Source organism: Pelmatolapia mariae, linkage group LG4 (genome assembly GCF_036321145.2).
Source record: "Pelmatolapia mariae isolate MD_Pm_ZW linkage group LG4, Pm_UMD_F_2, whole genome shotgun sequence".
Taxonomy (NCBI): Eukaryota; Metazoa; Chordata; class Actinopteri; order Cichliformes; family Cichlidae; genus Pelmatolapia; species Pelmatolapia mariae.
Genome location: NC_086230.1, coordinates 14,189,024 through 14,215,758, shown reverse-complemented (window position 1 = coordinate 14,215,758; position 26,735 = coordinate 14,189,024). Strand labels below are relative to the sequence as shown.

Below are 26,735 nucleotides of genomic sequence, written 5' to 3'. Positions count from 1 at the left end.
TTAATACACGCCTGTGTGCTTGCAAAAGGTGTGGCGAGCACATACGGAAAACTTAAAAAACAAAACCTATTAGGTGGTATATAGCAGAGCAGGGTGCCATCTAGTGGCTTTACTTCAACAGTATCATTTCCTGCAGCAAATAGAGCACGTTGGGCCAGGCCTACACCTAATGCGTGCATTTGGATATTACAATTAATCAAATCCTCCATCTGCTAGTTAGCAAAGGTTTTTGAAACCCAAGTTCTAGGCCACTCCTTTTATTTTTCCCTTTAAATGGCAAATCTGTATTTTACAGTTGTTGCAAGTTGCCAAAACAATGCAAATGTTTATTCCAAAATACAGAAACGTCAGCAAATACAGGTCTTTAATCCTGATACACTACAGGTGAAATCATACATTTTATAGTGAACTTGTGCACAAGTAGACATATGACCAGAAAAACAAAAACAAAAAACAAACAAACAAACAAACAAACAAAAAAAACAAAAAACAGGACATTTAATGTGGTTAATATGCACTGCAGGTTTTTATTACAAGTGTTTAACTACAGGGTAGAAGAACAAACTGGGGAAACCCAGTTCCATAACCTACAGTTGAAACCATTTTTTTTTCCATCAGAAAAAAAAAAAAAAAAAAAAAAAAACAAACAAAACTGGTAAAAAACACTTTGGAGCATTTAAAACAAGAGGTGGGGCAATATTTTCAATCACATTAGAAGACAACCAAGTGTAAAATAATCTGCACATTTGTAACAGCCACCCTTCTGTGCAGACAGGAAGGGACGACGACCCTCAGGAACTTGTTTTTACGTTCTTAGCTGGTGTCCATCTGAGAAAACAAACCAAGAGTTAATTAGACATCTGAGAAAATGGACAATCCGTTACTCAGAAGAAATCACATTTAAAAGTTTCAGGTAGACATACCCTGGCATTGTAGGCATCTAACTGGGCATCGAGCTCCTCTGCTGACAGCTGCTGCTTGCTACTACCGCCACGGCCGCCTCGTCCTCGTCCTCTAGGGCCACCTGCGCCACGCCCTCCACGGCCTCTCTGCATGCCTCCAAAGCCGCTGCCACCACCACGACTTCTGTTCATCATGCTTCCTCCACCGCCGCCTCTGTTCAGACTAAAGATAAAGTAGCCTTTACACATCGAGTCATGTGTAAAGGTGTTTGCTCCCCCCCGAACAAAAAAGAAATATTAACGTACCCCTGCATTGGCCGTCTCTGTGTGTCGATCTGTGATGTGACGAGCTGAATGTTCATAGGGCGCCCTAAAAAACACAAACACCATGAACCTCAAAATCTTTACAGAAGCAGCAAACTTTAAGAAACTGTTTACAGGTCAAAGAACGTAAGACTTACCATCCAGTGGGATGCCATTGTATTGCTTCATGGCCTTGAGCGCATCTGCCCTCCTTTCAAAGTGGACATCTGCAGTTCCCAGGCTTCTTCCTGATCGGTCGTAATGAACTGCGGCCTTTTTCAGAGTTCCAAACTCAGCAAAAAGTTCCTAAAAACACACGTCCAAAACAATTGGTCCCTCTTGATCCACACTGTTAAACACACCAACCCAGACCAAGAATCACAAACTTTAAATACCTGAATATCTGCATCTGAGACCCCAAAGTCGAGATTGGACACGAGGAGCTTCCCTCCAGTTTCCACGCCAGCTCCTCCTCCACCTCCAGCAGCACCATTGAAGCCGCTGAAGCCGTTGTCGAACATGTCGTGCTGCCACTTATCTGGAAGCTGTTTAGGCTGCAACAGACGAAAGAGAACGCACCTGCTGACTTCAGGATCCCCTTGCCTCTGCTATTCACAGAGTCCACACGGCTGGGTGTTGGGGCAAGCAGGGGCTCCACTTCCAACATGGCCAGGGTGCTCAGGTCCCCCAAGAGGATCCCCACTATTCCCTGCCCACCCCATCACTACAAGCAAGTGAATCACTTCGGACAGATAAGGACATACACAAGACACAACTTAATATATATATAAAAAATTAAAAGGCAAGGGGATGTCTCGTATAAAACCTGTACATGCATACACTTTGGATACATTTTCTTTTTCTTTTTTTTAAGTACATGTCTTTTCAATGACCAAGTTCAAATGGAGCTAACTGATTTTATTATAGCCCACTCCCACCCATAATCTCTATGTTTAAACCCAAACAACCTCCCATGCTAGCTACAAAAATTGCCCACTGTTTTCTTGCCAGCTGCACCTCCACCAGAGGCCCTCCAGACATGATCCTCAGGGACACAGGGGGTCGCCGTCTGAAGCAGCGTTGCCTCCAGCGTTGCACCATGTTTTCCAGGCCCGCACAAGAGTTCTTTACCAAGCCACGAAAAGGGCTTTCATGATGGGGGAAATGTCCATAAGATGAGTGGGGAGGGGGATGTAAACAAACTGAAAGGGGGCCCAGCTATCCCCCCATCAATGAGCGTGGATTATCTGAGCGTCCATTTTGAGACACGCCATTTTGACTGGGGCTTTGTTTAGATATTCATTCACACTTAAGGAGTGATGATTTGCCTTAACATGAAAACTATCAGAGAGGAGGTTTAAAGTCCACTGATCCATCCAAAAAGCAACAGCCACACCGGTTGAATAGCCACCAAAATGGGCCTTGCTGAGAAGAGCGTCAGCCACTCCCGAACAAAAGGCCGTCTGGCCGCTGCGCTGGGACTTGACCAAAAAAAGAAGAATTTTGCTCCCACGATAGTAGCGTGCGGGTAGACTTTGTCGTTGATGCGATTTCCTTTCACCATCAATTTCACACAAGAGGTGGAAAAGCACCGATATGGACCTTGGACGACTAGCTCTAAATTAAGGTGCTTGATTCAAAATGGCGCCGCTTCGGCCTTTACGATCCAACTTTAGCTAGTTAGCCAACACGGCTAACACAACTGCTCTCTCCAAAAAGGGCTCTTCTTGAAAAAGGATGTAACACATATGGATTGTGGGAGAAGGGACACAATATGCATACAACTTCCATTAATGCATAGCCGCCAATTATAGAGCTCTCCTCCGAAGGGAAAACTCGGCGGCTAGCAATCATTTTATTCGCTTGACTAGCAAGCTGGCTAGGGGATTAGCTACAGAACGACGTTAACCAGGCATTTTCAGCTTTGTCGAAGGCTTTTCCTTTAACTTTCTCATACCCTGCTGTAAGGCGTTGGTCTGCCTCTAGCGCGTTTCGGGATCTGTCGATTCCTCATCGGGCCGGATCCGCCGCCTCGGCCTCCAAATCCTCCACCGCTGACTCCGAGACGCCCGGGGCCTCCTCCTCCACGGCCGCCGCCGCCTGCGCCTCCGCGGCCTCGACCTCTGCCGCCCCGGCCTCCACCTCTCTGCTGCCTGTTCTGCTTGATAATGTCGTCTAGAGACATATCCATTTTATCGGTCATTATGCTGCCCCAATAATGCTAAACTGTTAATGAAATAGTTAAAAAAAAAAGTACAGCCCTAGACTTCAATGGTCCCTCTGCCTGCTCTTTCCTCTCTCCCCGACGACAAAACACAATGAGCAGACGGCTGCTCAATAAAGAAAAACAGTTTCGTTGCGTATCATACGTAGACAAACGTCAACGCGTAGTAACAGCTTTCTGTCCAATCAGATGTTAGTACAAAGTTACCAACAAGGAATTGCTATTGTTTTGCTCCACAGATGAGTATCGGTAAACAATTAACAGTATCGTCCAAAACAATGAATCTACAATTATTCAAATAATCTAAATATTAAATAAAATAAATTTACAGTTTTCACTGTAAATTTCATTATTTTGAGTTGTAGTTGAAAGTCTTCAGTACACAAACTACTACAGCTATGTGTGTATAAAATAGCTGAAATTAAAAAAACGAAAAAGAAAGAAAATGTACCATTGTTAGTCAGTTTGAACAAATATGTACATATTTGTGGTTATAACCGATCGTCATGATATTTTTTTGGTTTTTAATGATTTCTGTGAACTGACGTTTTCCAGTGTGGAATGATTGTAAAGCACAGGCTAAACTACAGACATACACCCCACAATTGTCCAAACTGCACCTAAGCCAGACACTGCCTGCTGATAGTTATCATCCCAAACATACATAAAAACTGGTTTTGGAATGAATAAACATAAAGCTGCTTCAATGGCCTTCCCAAAGCCCCACTTCAACCCTATTGAAAATCTGTGGACTACACTTAAACGTAAGTGCCAGGAAATCAAGCAATTTAAGTGACCTTTGCAAATTCTGCCCGTAAGACTGGTCAAATGTCCAGCTAGAATTATGCCAAAAATGTTTATGGCTAACAAAAGTGTGTTATCAAGGTGCAACTTGCTAAATTGTCGGGTGAGCCTGCATGTATACTTTTGCATACATAAATTCAAACTTGTGCACCCAAATGTTGTTTTTTCCAAGTCATTAATGATGTATGGTGTACAATCATTCCACTGTGGAAAAAGAACAGTTCAAAGAAATAATTCAAAGTCCAACTGTGTGGATAACAATCTTTAATACAGTGCTTTGAATAAAAACATCATTTTCCAAGATGACTTTTTTAGAGCTTAGTAAACAGCTCTTTTACCCCCTGGATCAATTTCAGAATTTTTCCGCATTTAGAAATAGAAAATGCATTGAGTCATATAGTATCCCATTTTTAGGCACTGATGGTGTGATAACAGCTGCAGCTACACAGAGCTGTGCAGGTTGAGATTACCACACTCACAACTAGGTTTGGATATTTTAACAATGCCTGCATTCATCCAGTCCAATTCAATAAATTATTTAAGACCCTTTTACCCTTGGCTTAGTTATCCCTTGCTGGCACAATCTGTCAGTTCAGACACAGTTATCTATCACCTATCTATCCATCGATATTTTTAACCACATATCCAGTTCAAGGTCGGGCAGAGCTGAAAGTGGGCAAGGGGTGGGGTACACCATGCACAGGGTAACACAGAAACACAAATAACCATTTACACCCTTTTAACTACAGCCAGTTTAGAATCACCATTTGATCCAACCTGTATGTTTGGAGATTTAAAGCACTCAGCTAAGTTAAACTAATCAACAAGATAGAATTATCTACTGCACTAAATTAAACAAACAGCTGCAAACAATTAAGCTGCAAAATGGATCAGTATATAATGAGATGTTAAAAAAGCTCCTGTAGGTGTAATATAAATGATAATGGACTGGTTCTTATATAGTGCTTTTCTACCCTAGTTGAGCACTCAAAGCGCTTTGTACAATATCCCTCATTCACCCATTCATACAAGGATTTATTTCTATGCTTTATCTATCAAACACTGACACACATTTACACTTCGATGGATGTATCAGAAAACAACTCTGGGTTCAGACTGGAGCACCCAGGAATCAAGCCAACAATCTTCTGATCCACCTCCTGAGCTACAGCCACCCCACTACTATTCTATATACACTATATTGCTCGTCTGTCTTAACACACATGTGAACTTGAGTGACATCCCAATTCAATTCAGAGGGTTTAATATGATGTCGGCCCACCCGTTGCAGCTAGAACAGCTTCAACTCTTCTGGGAAGACTTCCCACAAGGTTTAGGAGTGTTTATGGGAATTTTGGACCATTCTTCCCAAAGCACATTTGTCAGGTTGGATGAGAAGTCCTGTCTTGCAGTCTAATCTAATTCATGCCAAAGATGTTCTGTTGGGTTGAGGTCAGGACTCTGTGCAGGATAGTCAAGCTCTCACTCATCCATGTCTTTATGGATCTTGCTTTGTGGTCAAGTTGAAACAGGAAGGGGCCATCTCCGAATTGTTGCCCAAAATGTCTTGGTATACTGAAGCAACAGTTCTTTCACTGGAACTAAGGGGCCGAGCCCAGCTACTGAAAATCAGCTCCACACCTTAATTCCCCCTCTACCAAACTTCACATCTGGCACAATGCAGCAGATAAGTACTGTTGTTCTGGCAACTCCCAAACCCAGATTTGCCAATCGGATTGCCAGATAGTAAAGCGTGGCTCATCACTCCAGAGAACACGTCTCAACTGCTCTAGAGTCCAGTGGTGGCAAGCTTTGCACCACTGAATCCGACGCTTTGCATTGCACTTGGTGATGTAAGGCTCGGATGCAGCTGTTTCCATGGAAACCCATTCCATGAAGCTCTCTGTACACTGTCCTTCTAATCTGAAGGCCACATGAGGTTTGTAGTTGTTGACTTCTGTGCGTTATGTTCCTCAGCATCTGCTAACCCTACTCTGTAATTTTACATGAGCTACCACTTTGTGGCTGAGTTGCTGTTGTTCCCAATCGTCCCACTTTGTTACAATACCACTAACAGTTGACTGTAGACTATTTAGTAGTGACAATATTTCATGAGTGCATTTATTGCACAGGTGGGATCTCATCACTGTACCACTCTGGTAGTCACTCAGCTCCTTAGAGTAAGTCATTCTTTCACAAATGTTTGTAGCAGTCTGCATGCCTTGGTGCTTGATTTTATATACCTGTGGCCATGGAAGTGATTGGAACACCTGAATTCAGTGATCTGGAAGGTTGAGTGAATACTTTTGTCATTATAGTGTATAAGTCTGCCTTAAAAGGGAGGTTCTGAGAAATATCAGACCTCTAAAATGGTCGTATATGTATGATTTCATAGTAAGATCACCCAACAAGGTCAAGCCTGGTTGTCTTTACCTTTGGAGTATCATCTGCTCCACCCTACATGTTGACTGTGCGTAAAGTGCCTTGCAAAGGGATACATCTAAATTGCTGACTTTTTAAATATTGGATCTGAAAAATAATAAAATACTATAATAATTAAAAAGAAAAACAATTAAAACAATACCAATACTGGTGAAAACAAAAGCTATCTGAACATTTTTGAGCAACAACTCTGGAAACTAGCTGAAAATAAACTGGATCAAAAACTAAATTACAACTCATGACCAATACATAACTAGAATTCTAATGTGATAAAAATACAGTGATGTATTTATGTAGAGTAAGCACAACTACAAGTACTGTAAAAGTCTTTTTATTCAACATTTTGTTTCAAGGCTTTGGGAAAGAAGAGGGGAATGGGGGGGATTTATCAATACTTGGGGAGGCCCTCTACTTAATAAAGTCCGACCAAGGGCAAGAAAATGTATAATAAAAATGTTGGCTTTGTTTACACTCTGTTTTGGCTTTCAAAACTCGCCCATAAAGTGTGTGTGTGAATGTTCAATTACTTCTACACTTGCTTAATTAATGATAAACAAAATAAAACTACAAATAAGAAGTCAGCCCTTTCATATTTTCCTCCCATGTCATATTAGTAGTAGTAGTAGCGTCGCGTTTAAGACTGAAGTCTTTTGCGTCCTGTGGAGACAAAGAAAAGCTGAGGTACAAAGTCGGCAAATTTTGGATGAATCTTTGCATCGGTCTCGTCCACATATCGAATGCGACTGGAAAAAACAGGAACTGAGAGAAGAGGGGAGAAATCCAACTTTTTCTTTTTAGTCAGTCTTCGATGGTGAAGGAAGAGAAGCTTTGCTATGGTCCAGAGTTTAGAAATTAGATTTGCATTCTGTGTTAGACTGACCAACAACGATAACTTTCTGGCTGACAAGAGGGCTGACGGAGGAAAAGTTCTCAAGGATAATGTGTGGGAGAAAAAAAAGCAATGGGATCATTAAGAGAAAGACTAGGACTTCTTGGAGTCTTGTGTGTTGCGTTTTTTGAGGTCACTCAGGTCCACTGGTGTGAAAGCTGCAAGAACGAAAAGGAAACGAGTAGTTAACCGGCACGTCCTTTACCGATTTCATCTTTTAGTGTGACGGAAAAATAAACATTTGCTGGAACTTACAATGTAAGTTAGGATTTGGGTTCTTCTCGACATACTCCTGTGGTCCACGGTCATTCCGGTCACTATTTTGCGTTGATCTTATGTCTCTGAGCACGCACTGCCAGGCTGCGAAATAAGCAAAGATGAATAAGTTTTACTTAACGAAGCATCTGAGCCACGTGCTGGCATTTTCTAACTTGCAAAGCATTATTTCCAGACCTTTTAAAGTGCTTCAGTATCAGAGCGTGGAAAATGAATTTTTGCCATCTTAAACCATCATCACTAAAGTCCTTTTAACAATGTTTTGGAAGTAATCACTGAATTTAAACTGTGGTCTGTGCTCACTAACAAAGCATGAGGAGCTACATTCCTGTTGTCTTACCATTTTATTTTACTCCTGTACAGTTGGCGTGGAGCACCTATAATTTCATTGTACATGTACAATGATAATAAAGGGCTATTCTATTCTATTCTATTCTATTCTATTCAAGCCTTTTCTCAGACTTGAAGGGCATTAGAGACCCACAGAGTTTTGCTTTTTTGCTGTGAGAGCAAATATACTGGCAAGTGCCTGCAGATGAATAGTAAACAAATCCTACAAACACTGATTTTGTATTATTTCACAAATTCTGGCAATCTTGCATTGTCATCTGGTGCAAACACAAATACCAACGGCTCAACCATTCAGCCCCTGCATCATGATTGGCATAACTGTGACTGGACAGCTGGGTAAAAAGCACGAAAACCTCAAGAATTTCTTTAGTGTGTGCACAACCTTAAGGTCCCAGAGTGTCCGTTTAATGGTACAATAGAGCTTATAAGAGCCGTGTCATGTAGGCGTTTATTGTTAGGTCCAAGGGCATGCAAGCTACTCTTGGTCACAGATCTGTCACAGAGATCTGGTGCACAGCAAACAGGTCACAATAGATGAAGAATTCCTTTCAAGCAGAATAAAAAATTTCCACTGTTTGTGCTTCTCACGTATGCTTTTTGATCCATTTTCTTTGTGTTTGTTTTGTGTGTGTGTCTCTTTTTGGAGAAGTCTTCAGTGGTTCCTTATCCCGATCAATCAGCATGCACAGTGTGTACGTTTGAGGACTACACTCAAATGTGTCTTTGTAGCATATGCATTGGCTTAACTCCCATAGTCCTTCTCTTTGTGTAGCCACAGAAATAGTGGACAGGCTGCCAGCTGGATCCCGTTTTGTTTATTGCATGTGGATAGGCAGATCAACGCTTAAAAATGGCTGTCATTCCACATTACTGTGCTGATCTATAGGTGGCAGTGGCACGCAAAGATACTGATGTTCTGCAAGACAGACGATGGGTTTGTAGGCCTCAAAGAGACCTGGCAACTTCTGATGAATAATACTAAACCATAAAATTTTAATGACCAGCTTTAACAACAATGAATACAGACTAACCAGTTACAAATACTGCTGGTAATAAGTGTCTTTTGCATCGTAGAGACAAACATTTAACAAAAAATGATCAAAATGCTGTTTCATTTTTAATATAATCAGCTTTCATGCTTTTGAGGCTGTTTAATTTAATGTCTTGTGTAACCCACTTGCTATTTGTTACCCTATTATGTATATGATAATCTACTGTAATAGTTGCACAGTTTATATTTAAGTGAAAAGTAACCATTTTAACTCAACCTGAATGTGTCTTAGGTTCTGAAAGAATCTTCCTTTTCAGAATTAAATTCATTTGACAGGCAATTCAGTTTTACTTTTCAAGGAGCTGGATTTAAAATCCTGAATGTTTTCACGAAGAGAGTTTGACACATTATTGTTAGACAGGCATACTTACTGTCGTGTATAAAGCGCACATTTTCTTCATGTGCCGGGGTGAAGAGCTCCCCACTGTTAGTAGGGGATCTGGGGCTTGAAGTTCTCTTGTAACTGTTCACCATCCTGGGAGCTGATGAGCTTCAGAAAACATGGAAACGTTCAAATTAGCACCACAGCACACAGTCAATTCATCTTTTACTCTAAACTAAAGCTACCGCAGTTCAAAAGCACTAATTAAATGTGATCACGGGTGCTTAAGTGCTTGTCTTTGGTCAAACCTGGTCATTCTGTTTGGAGTCTGTACTTGCTCCTCGCTCCTCTGTGGTGAGTGGAATTTAAGTATAAACAAACGTCCAGAAGTCCTCAGCTCAGTCCTGCCAGTAAACAATAGTGACTGGGTAATTAATTCCCACATGACCTCAGAAATCGTTTTTTCAGCATTGGTTACTTTTAAGCTAATTGTGTAGGTGGTGGTAATTCTGGTTAGTGGTGTTAGCTAGCTTCTGGCTTAACGCTCTTAAAACATAGTCTGTCATCCGATGAGTTCCGGTGACATTAGTGATATAACGAGTAAATCATGGTTGCTGAGATTAACTAGTTTTAGTAAAGCTAATGTCAGGCAGGAGTTGGAAAATGAGAAACTAATATTGACGTTAGCTAAACAAGGAGCGATTGTTTACGTTTTGAGTCCAGTAGCTTCAGTAGTGTTAGCATCGGCTTACAAACCGAAACCCAGCGTTTTAGCCTTCCACTGCCATTAAAAACCATTGTATCTAAACCAGTTTGGATTTTAGAGATACGCGTGCCCCAGCAGTTATGTCTGTGGGGGCAAATAACAACATATTTTTCGACACGAGGATTTAGCATGTAGCTAGCTGACTGCTGAGTTTCATTGTCTTGTCGTAACGTTAGCTTGTAACAGCTACAATTTCATTCATTTCACTAGCGCAGGATAGGTATTAGAAAAAATAAACATCAGCGCAATAGTGTATTTCCAGATGCACACTGAATGAGAGATAGGATATTCAACAAACCCGTGTATAAACACTCCTCCGGACGTGGCTGTATGGCGTTAGAGCTGGCTAAAACGTTGCCAATGCCAACCAAACATTTCCGGGAAAACAAACGGAAGTGATAGAGCTTCCAAACCAGGTGACTCAGGCAAATAAAAAACAAGAAAAGCAAGCAAGCAAACAACAAACAAACAAACAAAAAACGATGTTGCTAGAGACATTGGACTGGGATTGCTGCTACTTGGTTTGTTGCAGGTAATTAATACTATTATTATTAAAGGCTATTTTATTTATTTGTTTTTTTAGCACTCATTATCTACAGTACAGAGCAGAGAGAGTGGAGAAATAAAACACAAGTGCTGGTCCAGGCCCTTGCAGCCTTTCAACAGATGGATTACCCAGTCAACCAAGTGGTTGCTCTTCATTTAAGAAACCAAGTGTTCCTCTGAATCACACACACACACACACACACACACACACACACACACACACACACACACACACACACACACACACACACACACACACACACACATGTCTGGTTTGCTATCCTCGTGGGGACATCCCATTGACATAATGCTTTCCCTAGCCCCTTACCCTAACCCTAACCATTAAAAATGAATGCCTAACCCTGACCCTTACCCTAAACCTAACCATAACCTAATTGTAACCCTGACAGTAAAACCGCATTTTGAGTGTGAAAATTGCTTTCAACCCCGAGGGGACCTGGATTTTGGTCCCCACGGTGCAGAAAGTCCCCACCAGGATAGTAAAAGTCAGATTTTGGTCCCCACCAGGATAGTACGAACCCGTACACACACACACACACACACACACACACACACACACACACACACACAAAATCTGTCTTAAATTTGCCAGAAACATCTATCAGCATTGTTATTTAGTTGTGTAGTATTTCGTTACTATAGCTATTAGATTCACTTGAATGGCAAGCTAATGCAACCTGTACCCCCCCAACCAACCAACCAACCAACCAACAAATCCCCAAGTGTATCTTAACCCTTGCATCACAAGGTCGTGAGTTAGTTAAATACCAGATAGTAGCTTTCTAGAAAATGCCAATGACTGAAGTACTTTACTAGTGATGGTACAAATAACTCTATGAACTTTGTAGTTCTTGTAATATAGTTTCATTTTTCATAGAGAGACCACAACAGAAAGTCAGTCAAATTAATAAAAGGTTTCTTTATTTATGAAAATATACAAAAATAATCACTGAGCAAAGGCATGATAAGACTTACACTGCTGGCATTTATATTCTTATACCTAAATAAATGAAAGTAATACATTAGGGGAAACACTGCAGGGTTACAAAGCTTGTACAAGCTTGTGCTTCGGTGATTTTTTTTTTTTGGATTGATGACTGACAGATACTAAAGTATCAGTATCCATTTTGATGATCCTCTTACTGCCCAGCAGTAAAGAAACTCTTTCTATGACACAATTTTCAGAGTTCATCCAGCAATGTAAAAACTGCCTAACACTAACACATCAGATAAATATCCCAAACAGAAATAATCCTGAAAGTCAAACATTTCTCCAGACAGTTAGACTATATGTGACAAGAAAACATGTTTTGCTTCCACGTTCCATGTTACGCCATAGTGCTGAAACTGGTAGTATGACAAATATACACATAAAAATAAAGTCAAATATAATGAAATTAAATAAAAATAACCACCAGAAAAAAAAAAAAGCTTACTGGAGTATCGCTTTGAGGCAATAATTTACAATAATACACCTGCAGGTGTTTGTACTACAGTTTTGAAACTAGCAAACACAATCTTGCTTTACGGGATCGGTCGTGAAGTGAGCTGTGGTGGAAATGTTCTGCTCCGGCTCCTCATCTTCTTCTTTCTGTAATCTTTGTTTGCTTTCCTTTGGACCCACCCGGTATCCAATCAGACGCAGCCAGTTTCAAACAGTTTGGCGAGGTCTTTGCACTCTGGGTCGATGAGGTCTGCGGGCTTCTCTCCACTTTCATTCTCTGCCTCTGTGCTGGCGCCCATTGATAGCAGATATCTGAGTATAAAATGAAGTACATATTGATATTTATACATATTACAAAAGTGCATGAATACATGCCATCATTAATCATTAGTGCATCTAATTTTTTAAATGGATTTTAGATTTGTGACATTAGCATATAGAGTCAAGTTTCAAAGTTGTGGTGGTGAATCTTTGTTAATTCCCTTCCCAGAAATGTCCCCACTTCTGCTAATCTGATGCTTCTTTCATGCTGAATGCTGTGCACTGTGATGATGATGGTATGATGATGATGTCACTTTTTCATGTGGGTGCTGTTTGTTTATGCCAGCATCAGCTGTCACATGCAAACTACATGGGTCATGTAAAAATAGGTTTTGTCTGCAGAGGTTATTTTTGCACACTTGTATATACTACAGGTGCAATTGTTAACACATTTCCTTGGCAAGCGAAAGGTTGCTGGTTCAATTCCAGCTGGAGAGACAGGTCCCCTTTGGGCTTGCATCAGGAAGGGCATCTGCGTAAAGCTCTGTCAAATCAAACATGCTGAGCTGTGGCGTCCCCTAGTGGCAAGAGAGTAACCGCTTCTTTTTTTTTTCTTCTAATAACCCTCCAGCTGCTCTATATTTACATCAGTGTGCACTTTTGGTTAAAAAGTCACATGTTACCTGGCAATTTCTGGGTAGCCATCACTGCAGGCCATGTGGAGCGGCGTCCAGCCGTCCTCGTCTCTCTGATGGACATCGGCGCCATATTTGACCAGCAGCTTCACCACCTCCAGGTTCCCCGTTAGCACAGCCTCATGTAGTGCTGCCATACCTGCACGGTGCAGCAATAATAAGTTCCCTTGTAGCCAATGCGGTTAGCACAATGTTTAACATCAAAACTCTCAGTCATTAGTGAAGCTAGTACTGCTTTTAACAACAACAACAATATATATACATATATTTTAAGAAACTTTGAATGTGAGTACCTGCAGATAAAAAAAAGAAAATCAAAGCTGTGGAGATATTGCTCACCTGAGTGGAAAACTGTATCCACACGAACTTTCCTTGCTCTCATGAACCGACCAATCTGCTCCAGATCTCCCCGTCTAACAATATCCTGGAAGATGATGTCATTGGGGAAGTGCACTGTCCTCCTGGCAGGTGTGACAGGAATTACAGGTGCAGGCTTTTCCTGTGCTTGAGTGCCACGTGTTGAGCTGTACTGCGACCCTTTGCTGTATGAAGGGACGTATGCTGATGCAGGCTTGTAAGTGGACGTGTGGTGTGACGGGGTGTAATATGTGGTGCTGTACTGTGTCGGTTTGTACTTTGATGCGGACGTGTATGAGGATGTGTACGGTGGCGGTGTGTAATATGAGGGGGTGTACTGGGTGGTAGTGTGGTAAGTTGGTGTGTACTGTGAGCTGCGTGCGTACGTAGACGCCGGCACACGGTAGCTGTACTTCATGCCTGCAATGGTTGCAGCTCGTCTCCCTCTAGTCTTTTAGATCAGGAGGAGGGAAGCGAGAAATCCAAGGGAATGCAACAATCCAGTAAAAAGACCAGTATCCTTTGCTCTATGTCCTATTTGTCCTCTCCCCAATTGTCCTTTATCCTTTTACTTTCTAGCCGGAGCAGCTCCTGCGAGCACTTTTCAAATCCTTTACTTTGTTCTGCTCTGTCTACATCCACTTCTTTTCGCTTGTGTGGTCATCCTTTTTCTCACCAGTGGCTCATTTCTCTTGCCCGAATTACAATTTAGCCGTTGCACAGTATTATTTGCTGTTGCACAAGGCTGTGATCTGTTGGGAGCAAGCAGGAGAGGATCCTTTTATATCCTCTGTAGTGCTATTTCAAGGTCCAATATCCAGTGACTTCAGCTTACAAATGAGTGGCCCTTGTGCGCCTCCTCCCACCGTGTGGTCACATGGCCACTGACACTGCACTCACCAAGGGATCATAAAAAATGTTGACAACCAAAATGTTCTCCTCACTCGAGACTTAAATGTTCCCTCGTAAACATCGAAACTATGGTAAACATGACTGGTAAATATTGCCCTGAGGAAGAAGACTGGACCTCAATGGCACGTGTGATTTCCCAATCATGCAGTCGATCTGTCTGCTTAAATTATATCTTATGGTGCAGTGTAATTGTAAGTATACTAGAGTCATTAAAAATAGTGTTTTTACTTTGTGTGCCCTTGTTCTTTCTCATATTACCCGTTGACCTAAAGGACACCTCGTGCTTGCCCTTTGCACCCAGACTAGATAAACCATCTTCTGAAGAGGTCGCATGTGGGCATGTAGCCATGACCAGCTGAGGAGGCAAATGATACGTAACCTCTTCCCGCAAATGCCACTAAAAAGTCACACGGTTGAAAGAAATGCATCTATTTACAACAAAACATCTGCTAAAAGCGTCAAACAGAAAAGCTCCCTCAACTGGAAGCACGTAAAAACCCACGAATTCAGACTGTAAGCAGGATGTTTAAATGTGGACTAGCAGGCTCACACCATGGAGTCACATGCATACTGTACGTGTAAATGGTGGTGGAACGCTGTGGTAGTGGGCCCAGCTGTCCAGATTTCTAAGTGGGGCAGAGCTGGTTATAACTGGTTCACAAAACCTTTGGAAGTGAGACTTGGGCATTTCACAGATGCTGCCAGCGTAACAGAGGAACTAGCTGATGGATGCCATCCTCAGGATTTTGATTTTCCAAGGTCGGCCATTCAAGTTACACACGCTTGAATGTTTGGGCTAAATATTTTTGCCATTTTTACACCGTGTATAATTCATTTTTTCTTTTTCACACACCATCAGAAATGCTTTAAAGTGGCTAAATATAGAAAACATGTTATTAGAATATCACACAATATTTGAGGTGTACACAACAGGAGGAGGTAATAATCAGCCAAGATCCGCTATGTTATTCATCGCCTCCTTCTTCTTCCTACTGATACCTAAAGTGTGTGTGTGTGTGTGTGTGTGTGTGTGTGTGTGTGTGTGTGTGTGTGCGTGTGCGCACAAAAACAAAGAAACTTCAAACACCCGTCAGTATTTGAATGTGCCAGCTGCCAGGTTTCACCATCTCTTATGGCACTAGGGGGCGGGGGGTTCAAGGGTGTCCCTGAACAATAATGATGCCCCTTCCAGCTTCTCCTGCTCTTGCTATGCGGCAGTGTTCTCACCAGAAAAAACAGGCACCAAATGTCAGAGTGAGGTTTCACACTTTATGACTTCTTGCTATACATAGAGTCAGGCCGCCTTTCCACCTCCTACCTGCTCTTTAGAGTTCATGTTATGATCTGTCAAATTACCAACAAGTCAGAGCTGAAAACATTCAGGAGAATGGAAAGTGGTAAACACTTTCCACAAGACTGATGGGAAACAGACTATTCTTATCTTCTTGTCTTTTTAGTTCGGTGGCAAAATTTATATGAGGTTGCCCCCTCCCTGCTGGAACCTCTTAGTCCCTATAAATAATATGCAGTAAAATAAAATAAGTGACGTTCCCTTAGTTCAGGGAGGTTGTGCAGGAATTATGATCTAAAATGATCTACTAAAAGGAATCAGACCTCTGCCAAGGGAGAAAGCTCATTCACTGGGAAGTACTTTTAAGGGAACAGTAATTAATTATATATATATTTATTTTGTTTTCTTTGTTCTTTTTGAACATAATTTAAGAAGTTTGTAGTATGTCAACATCTGATTGGAAAATAGGTAATTGGACATAAATAAGTTGAGTTATTATATAATATTACACCAAAGCAGCTCATTGTCTGCTTTGCGTTCTTTCTGAAAATGCTACCTTTAAAGATGTAACACATTTTGGAGGTTAAACATGACATGATACTTGGATGCAAACTATGATGTTATATTTAGAATCTCCATATATCAGTATTATTGCCTAAAAGCTGCCAATAGAAAGGCAGCAGAATTTTAAACATAGTTTTAAAGAAGACATATTATATTATATTATATTATATTATATTATATTATATTATATTATATTATATTATATTATGAAGAAGACATTTTATAAAAAGACAATCTATGAAAGTTTGTCCCTATCTGAACTTGAAGGAGAGGTCAGAGGTCAAATGTAACTTTCTGTACATTATGTTGACAATACAAACCACACTTGTAAAAATCATAGGTTCTAAGTTCTACTGCTTTTTCACAATTTTTGACCAATAAATCATTAAGTTGACCTTGAGGACCTCTGTTAATGTAAAACAAATTTCTAATAGATTGCTGGCGTGACCCCACAATAACAGCCTTACAAAGCTGAATTAGAATTCTTTCAAAATTCTTCGAGCCATTGTGTATACAGAAAACCCATGAAAACCAAAAACATGACCTTCTTGGTGGAGGTAATGGTATTTGCATTGTTTTTCAAGTCCCTCTGTGGTGTTGTAAATGTGGCCCCTGATCTCATCAATCCCAACATGTGACTTTGTCTTTTTGTGATGTAGTAGTCGCTTCCTATTATTAAAATAAAATTGAAAAGGGGAAAGCACATTGTATGGCTTTACCTTCCAGTCTTAATGAATTAACTTTCATTTGTCATTGAATTTGTTGAATTACAAGCAGCAGCCTTCTGACATTTAAACAATGAAAAATACAATGTTCCAGATTTTACTTAAATAAAAATTTGGCATTAAATAAAAAAGAAAATGACCTTAATCACACTGCGCACACAACCACATTGAAAAGCTGAAGTTTCTAACCCGTGAACGAAATAAACAGTTTCACCCAAAGCTGAAGTCGAAACCATGTTATTTTTTTTCTTCAAGAGTTGGCCAATACATGCCGCAAAGACCGCCAGCTATGCACGCCTCCACACTTCTCCGCCTCACGTGATGCAGGTAAGTGGCAGGTTGGATGTGATGTCTAAAAATAAGAGCTGTGAAGCGTCCTGTCTGTGTATAGCATGTTATGAATGCGGGCTGACACCCTCATAAACAGTGCAGTTTAGAAAGGTCAGTGTAACACAAGTAAGTCACATTAAGTTTTATTTTGATAATTCTGACTGAATAATCGTAGCTCAAGCCAAATTTAGTTGTCTGCTCCTCTTATTTGGCTGTAAAATCGTTTTCTCATAAATCAGTCTGCTGTGCAAGGCATATGCAGTCCCATGGGTGACAACAGGGTCAGTGGTATGTTACAGACCTGGATCGCTGGATGGTAAGCGCTGCGGGAATTAGTGTCTGTCTGGATCTCCACAGGCCCAATGAGAAATACTCACTCGGTCTGAAAAGTATCCGGTTACGGCACGCGCGGTGGGCTGAAAAAAAGGAGCTGTAATCTAAATCAGGATGCAGTAATCCTTTGTCATTTAGTGAAAAGAGTGCTGTGGAGGTGGATCTTGGGAAAGTCAAAGTGAGAAGCTCCAGCAAAATACACTAAATCCTGCTTGCTTGAACTGCGTGAGTGAGTGATATCTAGTGTCAGCATAAGAAAAACAAATACATTATTGTTTCTAGATGTTTAGTATTACACAAATACAGAAAAGCACATCACAAATCCACAATAATAAAAGCCTACAAACAAACTGAAGCACAGTTACAACTGTTCTAAATGAAAACTGAGTTTTTGAGCTTGTCAAATAACAACGCTGTTTTACACCACAACATTACGACTCCCAGCCCAACAAGTTGGGGTGTTAGGTAAAATGTTAATATAAACTGAAAGTAATGATTTGCAAATTTCATGAACCCATAGTTTATTCAAAGTAGAATATAGAATTGTACCAACTTAAGAAAAAAGGGTCATTATGAATTTGCAGGCTGTGTAGCATCTCCTCTTCTTTTAACAGCAGTTTCTAAACATCTCATCCAGATGTTTTCAGTTGGTGAAAGGTCTGGCTTTAAGACATCCACCATCGATTTTTAGCCTCGTCCTTTGTTCACAGAGATTTCTCCAGATTCTCAGAGTCTTTTGATGATATTATATACTTCAATTTAATCCAAAAGATTATTTAAGTTATTTCATTCACAGTTTAATTTAACTATATAGCACCAAATCGTAGCAACTCTACTGCAGATGATGAAGCATTAAAAGTCCTTGAAATTTTACATCGAGGAACATTATTTTTTAATTGTTCCATAATTTATGAACAGTTTTTGTAATTGGTGAACTTGTGCCCATCTTCTGAGATAATCTGCCTCTAAGATACTTTCTTTCATACCCAGTAATATAACTGGGTATCATTTAAACATTTGACATGTTTTATGTCTTCTGCTGAGAACAAAATATGGGTTCATGATATTTGTATATCACTGCATTCTGGTTTCCTTTTTGTTTTACATTTTGCTAACATCCCAGCTGTTCTGAATTTAGGTTGTTTACACAGCAGCTTATTGTTAATATTTTTGCTTTTGCTCAGAGAGGTCCACAAACTATAAGTTTGCACATTGGAAATTGTGAGAACTGACCTTTAAAAATGAAAAACTGCAGACTACATTCCCTGCAATTTTGTCTGCTTCCCAAAAATGAAAATCACTGCTGTGATGCACTGGAGGCAATCCAGTGGCCATTGGGGTAACACAAGTGCAAGGGGGCATGACAGGACTTCCTGGGATTGATTTAATTATAGCAGCAATGCTGACAATGGTCCAGAGGTGCATGAGAAGATGCTATTAGATGAAAAGATTGGCCAAATTTATATTGGAATAAGGTTTTAGATGTTTAGAGGCCAATTCCTGGGACTTTTTGATCATACCTTGTATATCTTCCCTGGGAGTGCATCACATGCCCTGTTACCCTCTTCTTTTCAGTCAAAAGCAAAGTCAGTCAGTGCCTCTGGGGTGTCATACCCATAACTTCTCTTCATTGTGATATTTTTGTCCGAGGTTATTAGGTTGAAATAAAAAAAATAAAGACAAAAATCAAGCAAACAAAGAAACAAAACCATAAATGAACACTATGGCTTTGAGGTCAGTATTGCTTTCATTAAACAAAGTTCTTTCAAAGCATCTTAAAGTAAACCAACACAGAGGGACTAAATCCCAATATTTCTAATTAAAAGTTTATTTTATTGAGCAGCACACATTAACATGAATGCTGACGAGATCAAATAGAATTCATAAACATATTCACATAGAGTCTCGTGAGCAGATTAGATGAGCCAAGCAAAACTAAATTGAGCCATTTGCTGTTGAAAATGAGACCAACTGCCATCTGGCCCCGCATACATGGCGTGACCGTCATGGCTCCCATTCCTCTGGACTCTTAGTTGCTGAAGCCCTCCAGTCATGAGCTCATAGTTTCCATGAGAAATGGTCCATATTCATTACTACAGACTGATTTTTAAAAATAATATAATGTTGTTTTTAAGCTAATAGCATTGCAGGTTTCACAGCAATAATATATATAATAAAAAGTACAGGGTGGGCCATTTATATGGATACACCGTAATAACATGGGAATGGTTGGTGATATTAAAGTCCTGTTTGTGGCACATTAGTATATGTTAGGGGGCAAACTCCTCAAGATGGGTGGTGACCATGGTGGCCATTTAGAAGTCGGCCATCTTGGATACAACTTTTGTTTTTTCAATAGGAAGAGGGCCATGTGACACATCAAACTTATTGGTAATGTCACAAGAAAAACAATGGTGTGCTTGGTTTCAACGTAACTTTATTCTTTCATGAGTTATTTACAAGTTTCTCTTTGTTCACAGCCATTGACAAATTGTGTTGATATCTGGTGAACGCAGTAACCGGGTCATTGCAGCAGATTTCAATGCAAGACACCCTACGAGACCACCCATCTCCCATGCTACAGTTAGCAAACTGCTTGCTAAGTTTCATGAAACTGGTTCAGTGTTTGATTTGCCAAAATGTGGACGCAAGAAAACTGTCACTAATGAAGAAACATCAGTGGCTGTCCTAGCTTCATTCAGCAAGAGCCCACAGCGTAGCACTTGCCGCATGTCACTGGAGAGTGGCATTAGTCGAACATCTCTTCGGCGGATATTAGCTACTCACAAATGGCACCCTTACAAACTCCAGCTAGTGCAGCATCTCAACGAGGATGACCCAGATCGGCGCACAGAATTTGCAGAATGGGCAAAACAAAAATTGGAACAGGACCCTCAGTTCACGCAGAAGATTTTGTTCAGTGGTGAGGCAAACTTTTATGTGAATGGTGAAGTTAACAAACAAAACCACCGCTATTGGTCTGACACTAACCCACTTTGGATGGATCCCTCCAAGACTGTTGGAACAACAAAAGTGATGGTTTGGTGTGGTATATGGGGTACAACGATAGTGGGTCCATTCTTTATCAATGGAAACCTCAAGGCCACTGGATATTTGAAATTGCTACATGATGATGTGTTTCCCTCTTTATGCACTGAAGCTGGCACGTTCCCTGAGTTTTTCCAGCAAGATGGTGCACCACCACATTATGGGTGCCAGGTCCGAGCATTCCTAGATGAACAGTTTCCTGGAAAGTGGATTGGTCGTCGTGGGCCAGTTGAATGGCCCCCAAGGTCTCCCGATCTGACCCCCTTAGACTTTTATCTTTGGGGTCATCTGAAGGCAATTGTCTATGGTGTGAAGATACGAGATGTGCAGCACCTGAAACTACGGATACTGGATGCCTGTGCTGGCATTTCTCCTGCGGTGTTGCTATCAGTGTGTGAAGAGTGGGAGAAGAGGGTTGCATTGACAATCCAACACAATGGGCAGCACATTGAACACATTTTATAAGTGGTCAGAAACTTGTAAATAACTCATGAAAGAATAAAGTTACGTTGAAACCAAGCACACCATTGTTTTTCTTGTGACATTACCAATAAGTTTGATGTGTCACATGACCCTCTTCCTATTGTATCCAAGATGGCCGACTTCTAAATGGCCACCATGGTCACCACCCATCTTGAGGAGTTTGCCCCCTCACATATACTAATGTGCCACAAACAGGACTTTAATATCACCAACCATTCCCATTTTATTATGGTGTATCCATATAAATGGTCCACCCTGTAGATGTGCACAATATAAAATCTTTTTTAATTTTATCAGAGGACACACCTAACCCAAAATTCAGTGTGCTATTCCACATACTGCTCTTTTCATTACAGTAACTGAATCAATGAATTGTGTCTTTTTGTATTTAATAGATAAAAACAGCACACTATCTGTGTTTTTTGTCTGTTTAGTAGCACAGATCAGCTGAAGCTGTGTTATCAGGGCCATTTTATCAGAGCTCTGTTCAGTTAATCTGTGCATTATGTAGTTTAACATACTTTTAACACATTCACTAATACCACGAATATAATTTAGACCTAAACATAACAGGTGCTATCAGTGTGTGTGATTGCACACTACACTCTGTGTACACTAACTGTATTAATACCCTGCTAGCACTGTGTTGGACCTCCTTTTGATCAAGGTGCTGGAAACATTCCTCAGAGATTCTGGTCCATATTTACATGATAGCATGACACGGTGGCTGCTGATTTGTCAGCTGGGCGTCTCTCGTCCCGCCACATCTTACTGGTGCTCAACAATGCAGCAACAATACTCACGTAGGCTGTGGTGATCAAATTATGCCCAAGTGTGCCAAAAAAATCCCCAACCATTACACCACCAGCAGCTTGAACTGTTGACAAACAATAAAGAAACCCATTTGCCAAATGTGACTTGATGCTTTCATTTTGTTTAAACTAAATTCTGACCCTACCATTTGAGTGTCTCAGCAGAAATTCAGACCCATCTGTTATCCAATTTTGGTGATACTGTGTGAAGCAGCAGTTTCCTGTCATTAGCTAACAGGAGTGGCACCTGATGTGGTCTTCTGCTGCTTCAAGGTTTCATGTATTGCACATTCAGAGATGCTCTTCCGCATACCTTGGAATATGGTGTTCTGATTATCTGAGTTGCTATTGGCTGAACAGCAGTCCGCCATTTTCACTTCCACTTTGTTGGTGCCATATGATTGGTTGATTAGATCTTTGTGTTTAATGTCCAGCTGAAAAGGTGTACCTAACAAAGTGGCATCAGTTGCACATAGTATAGTACATGCGTGCAAAAGCTTATCCCTTGTTCAAATGTTAGCAAAGCTAAGAGAAGTTTCCTACTGACTGTGCATCTGCCCACGAAAACACTTATGTTTCCCTTGTAGCCCAAAATTTATAGGCTTCTAATGGAGCTGTGAAAACAGTCTCAGGAGAGAATTCATGGACTGTTTAGAAAAGCAGTCAGCATGTCATCCGAATCAAGGATAACGCATCTGATTATGAAGCTGCTACGTCAGTGAGGGATGCTGTTGCTGACATTGTGTGAAGAATGCTTCCCCGCAAAATGGCACTGCAGCTGTCCAGGACACAGAGAGAGTCTGAGGGATCAGACCGAGAACAGATGGAAGCAGGAGCAGTTTGTGAGAGGATAGGGTTACCTTAGCTGAAGCCTGCATTCATGGAAAAGGAGGTCAGAGGTTAAAAAATCTCCATACATGTGTGTAATCTTTTGATGCACGATTGCACAATGAGTCTGTGTGTTTAAAAGTGGAAACGGTCAGCTAAGAAGACGTCAGTCCCATGAACCTCTGCTTTTTCTGACCAGGTTGCTCAAGGTTATAAAGAATTAATTTCCTGGATTTGGGAGAGCTTAAATTATTAAGGATGGAGGGCATCAAACAGGTGGACTTACTGAATGTAACCTTCACTCGCCATACGAAGGACAATGGAGAATCAGTCTTCCACACATGCCTTTAGCTTGCAGCCTTTGAGCTTTGATTATTTCCAATCAGGAAACTGCAAATGCACTTTATATAAACACATTATTTTGCCATTCTCTCATCTCATATAAAGCTCTTCTCCAGAATTACTAAGTTTGTTTAAATTAGCTGTGGTTTTACTAAAAGTAACCTCGAGGTCATTTAAGAGGAAGCTTAAAAAGGACAGAGGTGTTTAGTTTTTGCAATTGCATAACCATCCTTGCTTTATAACGCTGTTTAAGAGTGCATTACTGCCACTAGGTAAAATGATCTCTTTCTATATATCTGTATATATCAGTGAAGGTCTTTAAAATCACAACAAATGCATCACTTCACCCAAAAATGTAAATAATAATTTTTGTAAAAAAGGACAATGAATGAGGCACTTCTTAACAACATCTGATGCTTTAACTGTTATAGCTGTTGCTACTCTTACCCCGTTATTGTGACAATAAATAAACAGACTCATAATAAAAATTTTATATCAGCGTCTATAGACTTTTTGAAAGAATGCTGATTATTTTTAACTTTGTTTATTACAGGGGTGTCAAACTGAGGGCACCTGGCACAGATTTTGAACTTTTAAGTGGATTGTCATAAATTGCAGTTTTTCCAACCAATATTGACTCCATCCCCATCGCCATTCATACTACACCAAAGTAGTTAAGTAACAGAAAAACAATTAATTAATGATCAAACCTATGATCAAAGGTAAATAAAACATAAATTAGAGAAGTGGACATAGACAAAGTCAAACATATGCTCAACCACACATACATATACACTTCCATATACCTACTGAATGTGAACTATAGCTGAAAAAGTAAACCTATAAAAGTATATGAAATTTACCCAATGGTTTTTGGGAGTGATATTAACTACTGATTGCAAGGGTGACAAGAAATAAGATTGCTGATACAGATACTCCTTTTTTTTAGTTACCTTTTAACTTTATCAGACAGTGACAATAGTGAAAGAGAGGAAAGTGGAGAGACATCAAAGAAAGGACACGCAGAAGTAGAATTTCAAAGATTGTTCATGAAGTGCAAATATATAATGCCACATTTAGAATAATTACACCATGGCTAGGGATCCTTTGCAGGAAGAAGGAAGCGGCGGTCTACACGATGACCTCACTGCTTCATCTGAAGACCAGAAACAGCACTGGCTCCATAAGGCCAAGGAAAAGACAGGATATTCCCAGAATGCATTTCACAGGGGGCAATATGCTAATATTAGCACAGCAGCCAATGGCAGTTCAAGAGTTGTGCTCCAGATACATGAGGGGGCTGGATCAGGTTACGTGGCTGAGACACAAACAGCGTACGTGCAGCAGAGAGAAAGTAGACAGAAGACTGTACTGGGCCTGCTAGACTAATCCATCAGTCCAGACATATGTATGCATATAGCCAAGCCCCTTTCCTTATCCGCCACATAATGTCCACCCTAAGTCTCGATCATGTGACTGTTTTACTCCCTGGGGGTGGTGCGACATGCCTCCTTCTAATAGGAGTCCAAAAGGTCAGTCAGGTTACCGCATGGGCTCACAGGTCATAACTTTAGGAGCAGTAGTAAATCCTCAGGCTGCCCCTGATACAGTTTAGGATCTGAATGCAGAGCAGGACCATCCTTGGGCAAAGTGTACAGTGGCTGAAATGAGCGGCAGGAATTCACTCCAAGCATTTGCACACTGTCTTCTAGCACATGCTCAGGTTAAAGTGGGTAATGGTGACTTTGCTGTTTTGCCTTTTCATGTATCGAAAAACAAGTCAAGTTCTCTGTCTGCTGTTTGATTAAATTCCAGCAGCTGTGAGGCTCCATACTGTAGTGGTTTACACGTTTGCTTAACTCGGTCATTGTGGATAGCCGCTCTTCCCTGAGTCTGGTTCTACTGGCTTCTTCCGTTTAAAAGGGAGTTTTTCTTTCCCACTGCTATCAAGTCCTTGCTCAAAGAGGGTTGTTTGATTGTTGTGGTTTCTCTCTATTATTATAGGGTCTGCCTTAAGGTGACTTGAGCTCTAAATAAATAAAAATGAATTGAGAGGAGGAGGAGACACAAATCCCTTCGGGGGTTGCTTCAGGAAGGGCACACAGCACAAAACCTGCCAAATCAAACATGCCGAGCTACCCGCTGGGGTGAGACCTTGTGAATAAGCTAGCAGCCAAAGGTAGCTCCAGTTTATTTCTAATGATACTGTATAACTCACACTTCTGATATTAATGTAACACAGTATCAGTTCCAGAGTGCGTGATCTCTGCGGCTCAGAATACACTGTTCCCCCATGTCAAGCTCAGCCTCCTGGTTAAGTAACTTGATTAATAAACCACAGGTTCACTGAGGCACTGCTCTATCCTCAGAGCAGAGGTGGGCTTTCATTTTGGCACCTCGGAGCTTGAAGACATTTCTATTTGCCTCAGAGGACCCTGCAGAATCAGTGTATCGGCACACCCTGGTGTCACATATGCACACATGCATGAAGCAATAAGCAAATTTTGAAGTGATGGAGGAGGACACTTTAGAGTTTTTTTTATTTCTTATTGAACACAGTCGTAGACATGCAAGCTTCAGATGGATGGTTATTAAAGATTGTTTGAGTTGGTGGCAAGCTGTCAGCGTTAGCTTAGTTGGTGTAACAGATTCCTGCATCTGCTGTGCGGTGTTCCTAAAAACCTCGCGTCAAACAGCAGAGCCTCATAATCCAGACTGTCGACAGGAGTTGCAGCAAACGAAGCGAACCCAGTGTATGCCGCCCGGGAAAATGAGGAGAGGGAACTTTTGTCATCCACGAAAGAAGTCATAGCTGTCTCGGTTTTAAGATCCTAGTAAACATCCTTTTTATAGCAGGCACTTTTACTGGTGAGTTTTTTTTTGGATTTAATATTGAGTTCATGTTTAATTAATAATTCACAGATGTCTGTTATTGATCATTTCAGGATTAACTATAAACATATTTTATGTGGTGGAGTAACATCGTGGCTTCCACAAAACACAAACCTGCCCCACATTAAACATATTAATTATAAGTTTTATAAAACTTCACAAAATATCTGACTGTGCCTTTAAAGGGGACCTGCCTTGGTGCAGTCTCTCACTTGAAGATGTTTTAGCTCCGTTGACCCTCCCTGTAATCCAGCTTTCTTTTGATTGGCAGCCTGAAGCCTGAGCTGTAGAATAAAGGGATTACTTGAACATACACTGACCTCATTATTTGAAACTTTGGCCGTGTTTAATAAGAGCAACTACCATTGTAACACGCTTGATAACAGAAAACAAGGAGGAACATAACATACTCAGTTTAATCTGGTTGCAGAGCCATCGTGTCAGGTATGAAGTAATAAATTAATCATGCCATTTGTTTTTAATAAATTTGTTTGTGCTTTCAAAAGCTGAAACAAAAATCT

At 40.7% G+C, this 26,735-nt stretch overlaps 3 protein-coding genes across 4 annotated transcripts; all 3 read right to left on the bottom strand.

The window, feature by feature from the left end:
- Window positions 1-347: 347 nt before the first annotated feature.
- alyref (Aly/REF export factor) lies at window positions 348-3,535 on the bottom strand. 2 transcript variants are annotated; one of them, XM_063471541.1, is made up of 6 exons: window positions 3,163-3,535; window positions 1,601-1,759; window positions 1,364-1,511; window positions 1,209-1,272; window positions 924-1,125; window positions 348-828 (listed from the first exon to the last, which is right to left on the bottom strand). In XM_063471541.1, exons 1-6 carry the CDS (start codon window positions 3,406-3,408, stop codon window positions 814-816), a joined length of 834 nt encoding a protein of 277 aa, XP_063327611.1. In that variant the 5' UTR covers window positions 3,409-3,535; the 3' UTR covers window positions 348-813. The 2 variants fall into 2 exon arrangements, with proteins under 2 accessions (XP_063327611.1, XP_063327612.1); XM_063471542.1 differs by lacking the exon at window positions 3,163-3,535 and adding an exon at window positions 2,223-3,155.
- A 3,455-nt stretch (window positions 3,536-6,990) lies between these two features.
- mcrip1 (MAPK regulated corepressor interacting protein 1) lies at window positions 6,991-10,713 on the bottom strand. Its single transcript, XM_063470577.1, has 5 exons — window positions 10,629-10,713; window positions 9,873-9,968; window positions 9,614-9,732; window positions 7,820-7,924; window positions 6,991-7,722 (listed from the first exon to the last, which is right to left on the bottom strand). The coding sequence occupies exons 2-5, from the start codon at window positions 9,878-9,880 to the stop codon at window positions 7,658-7,660; spliced, it is 297 nt and encodes a 98-aa protein (XP_063326647.1). The 5' UTR covers window positions 9,881-9,968; window positions 10,629-10,713; the 3' UTR covers window positions 6,991-7,657.
- Window positions 10,714-12,532: 1,819 nt separating this feature from the next.
- On the bottom strand, window positions 12,533-14,072 carry ppp1r27a (protein phosphatase 1, regulatory subunit 27a). The gene is made up of 3 exons (XM_063470576.1): window positions 13,637-14,072; window positions 13,286-13,436; window positions 12,533-12,653 (listed from the first exon to the last, which is right to left on the bottom strand). The coding sequence occupies exons 1-3, from the start codon at window positions 14,070-14,072 to the stop codon at window positions 12,533-12,535; spliced, it is 708 nt and encodes a 235-aa protein (XP_063326646.1).
- Window positions 14,073-26,735: the final 12,663 nt, after the last annotated feature.

What these genes read in the sequence shown, in the direction of transcription:
- alyref (XM_063471541.1), bottom strand. Translation starts at nt 3,408, where the DNA reads ATGACCGATAAAATGGATATGTCTCTAGACGACATTATCAAGCAGAAC. An exon ending in GACCAACGCCTTACAGCAGG is followed by an intron (nt 1,760 to 3,162) that starts GTATGAGAAAGT and finishes CGTCTGTTGCAG; the next exon opens with CCTAAACAGCTTCCAGATAA. An exon ending in CAGAGACGGCCAATGCAGGG is followed by an intron (nt 1,126 to 1,208) that starts GTACGTTAATAT and finishes CTTTATCTTTAG; the next exon opens with TCTGAACAGAGGCGGCGGTG.
- mcrip1 (XM_063470577.1), bottom strand. An exon ending in TGTGCGCTTTATACACGACA is followed by an intron (nt 7,925 to 9,613) that starts GTAAGTATGCCT and finishes CTTATTTCGCAG; the next exon opens with CCTGGCAGTGCGTGCTCAGA. An exon ending in CCCAAATCCTAACTTACATT is followed by an intron (nt 7,723 to 7,819) that starts GTAAGTTCCAGC and finishes TCGTTCTTGCAG; the next exon opens with CTTTCACACCAGTGGACCTG.
- ppp1r27a (XM_063470576.1), bottom strand. Translation starts at nt 14,072, where the DNA reads ATGAAGTACAGCTACCGTGTGCCGGCGTCTACGTACGCACGCAGCTCA. An exon ending in GGATACAGTTTTCCACTCAG is followed by an intron (nt 13,437 to 13,636) that starts GTGAGCAATATC and finishes TGCACCGTGCAG; the next exon opens with GTATGGCAGCACTACATGAG. An exon ending in GGCTACCCAGAAATTGCCAG is followed by an intron (nt 12,654 to 13,285) that starts GTAACATGTGAC and finishes TTTTATACTCAG; the next exon opens with ATATCTGCTATCAATGGGCG.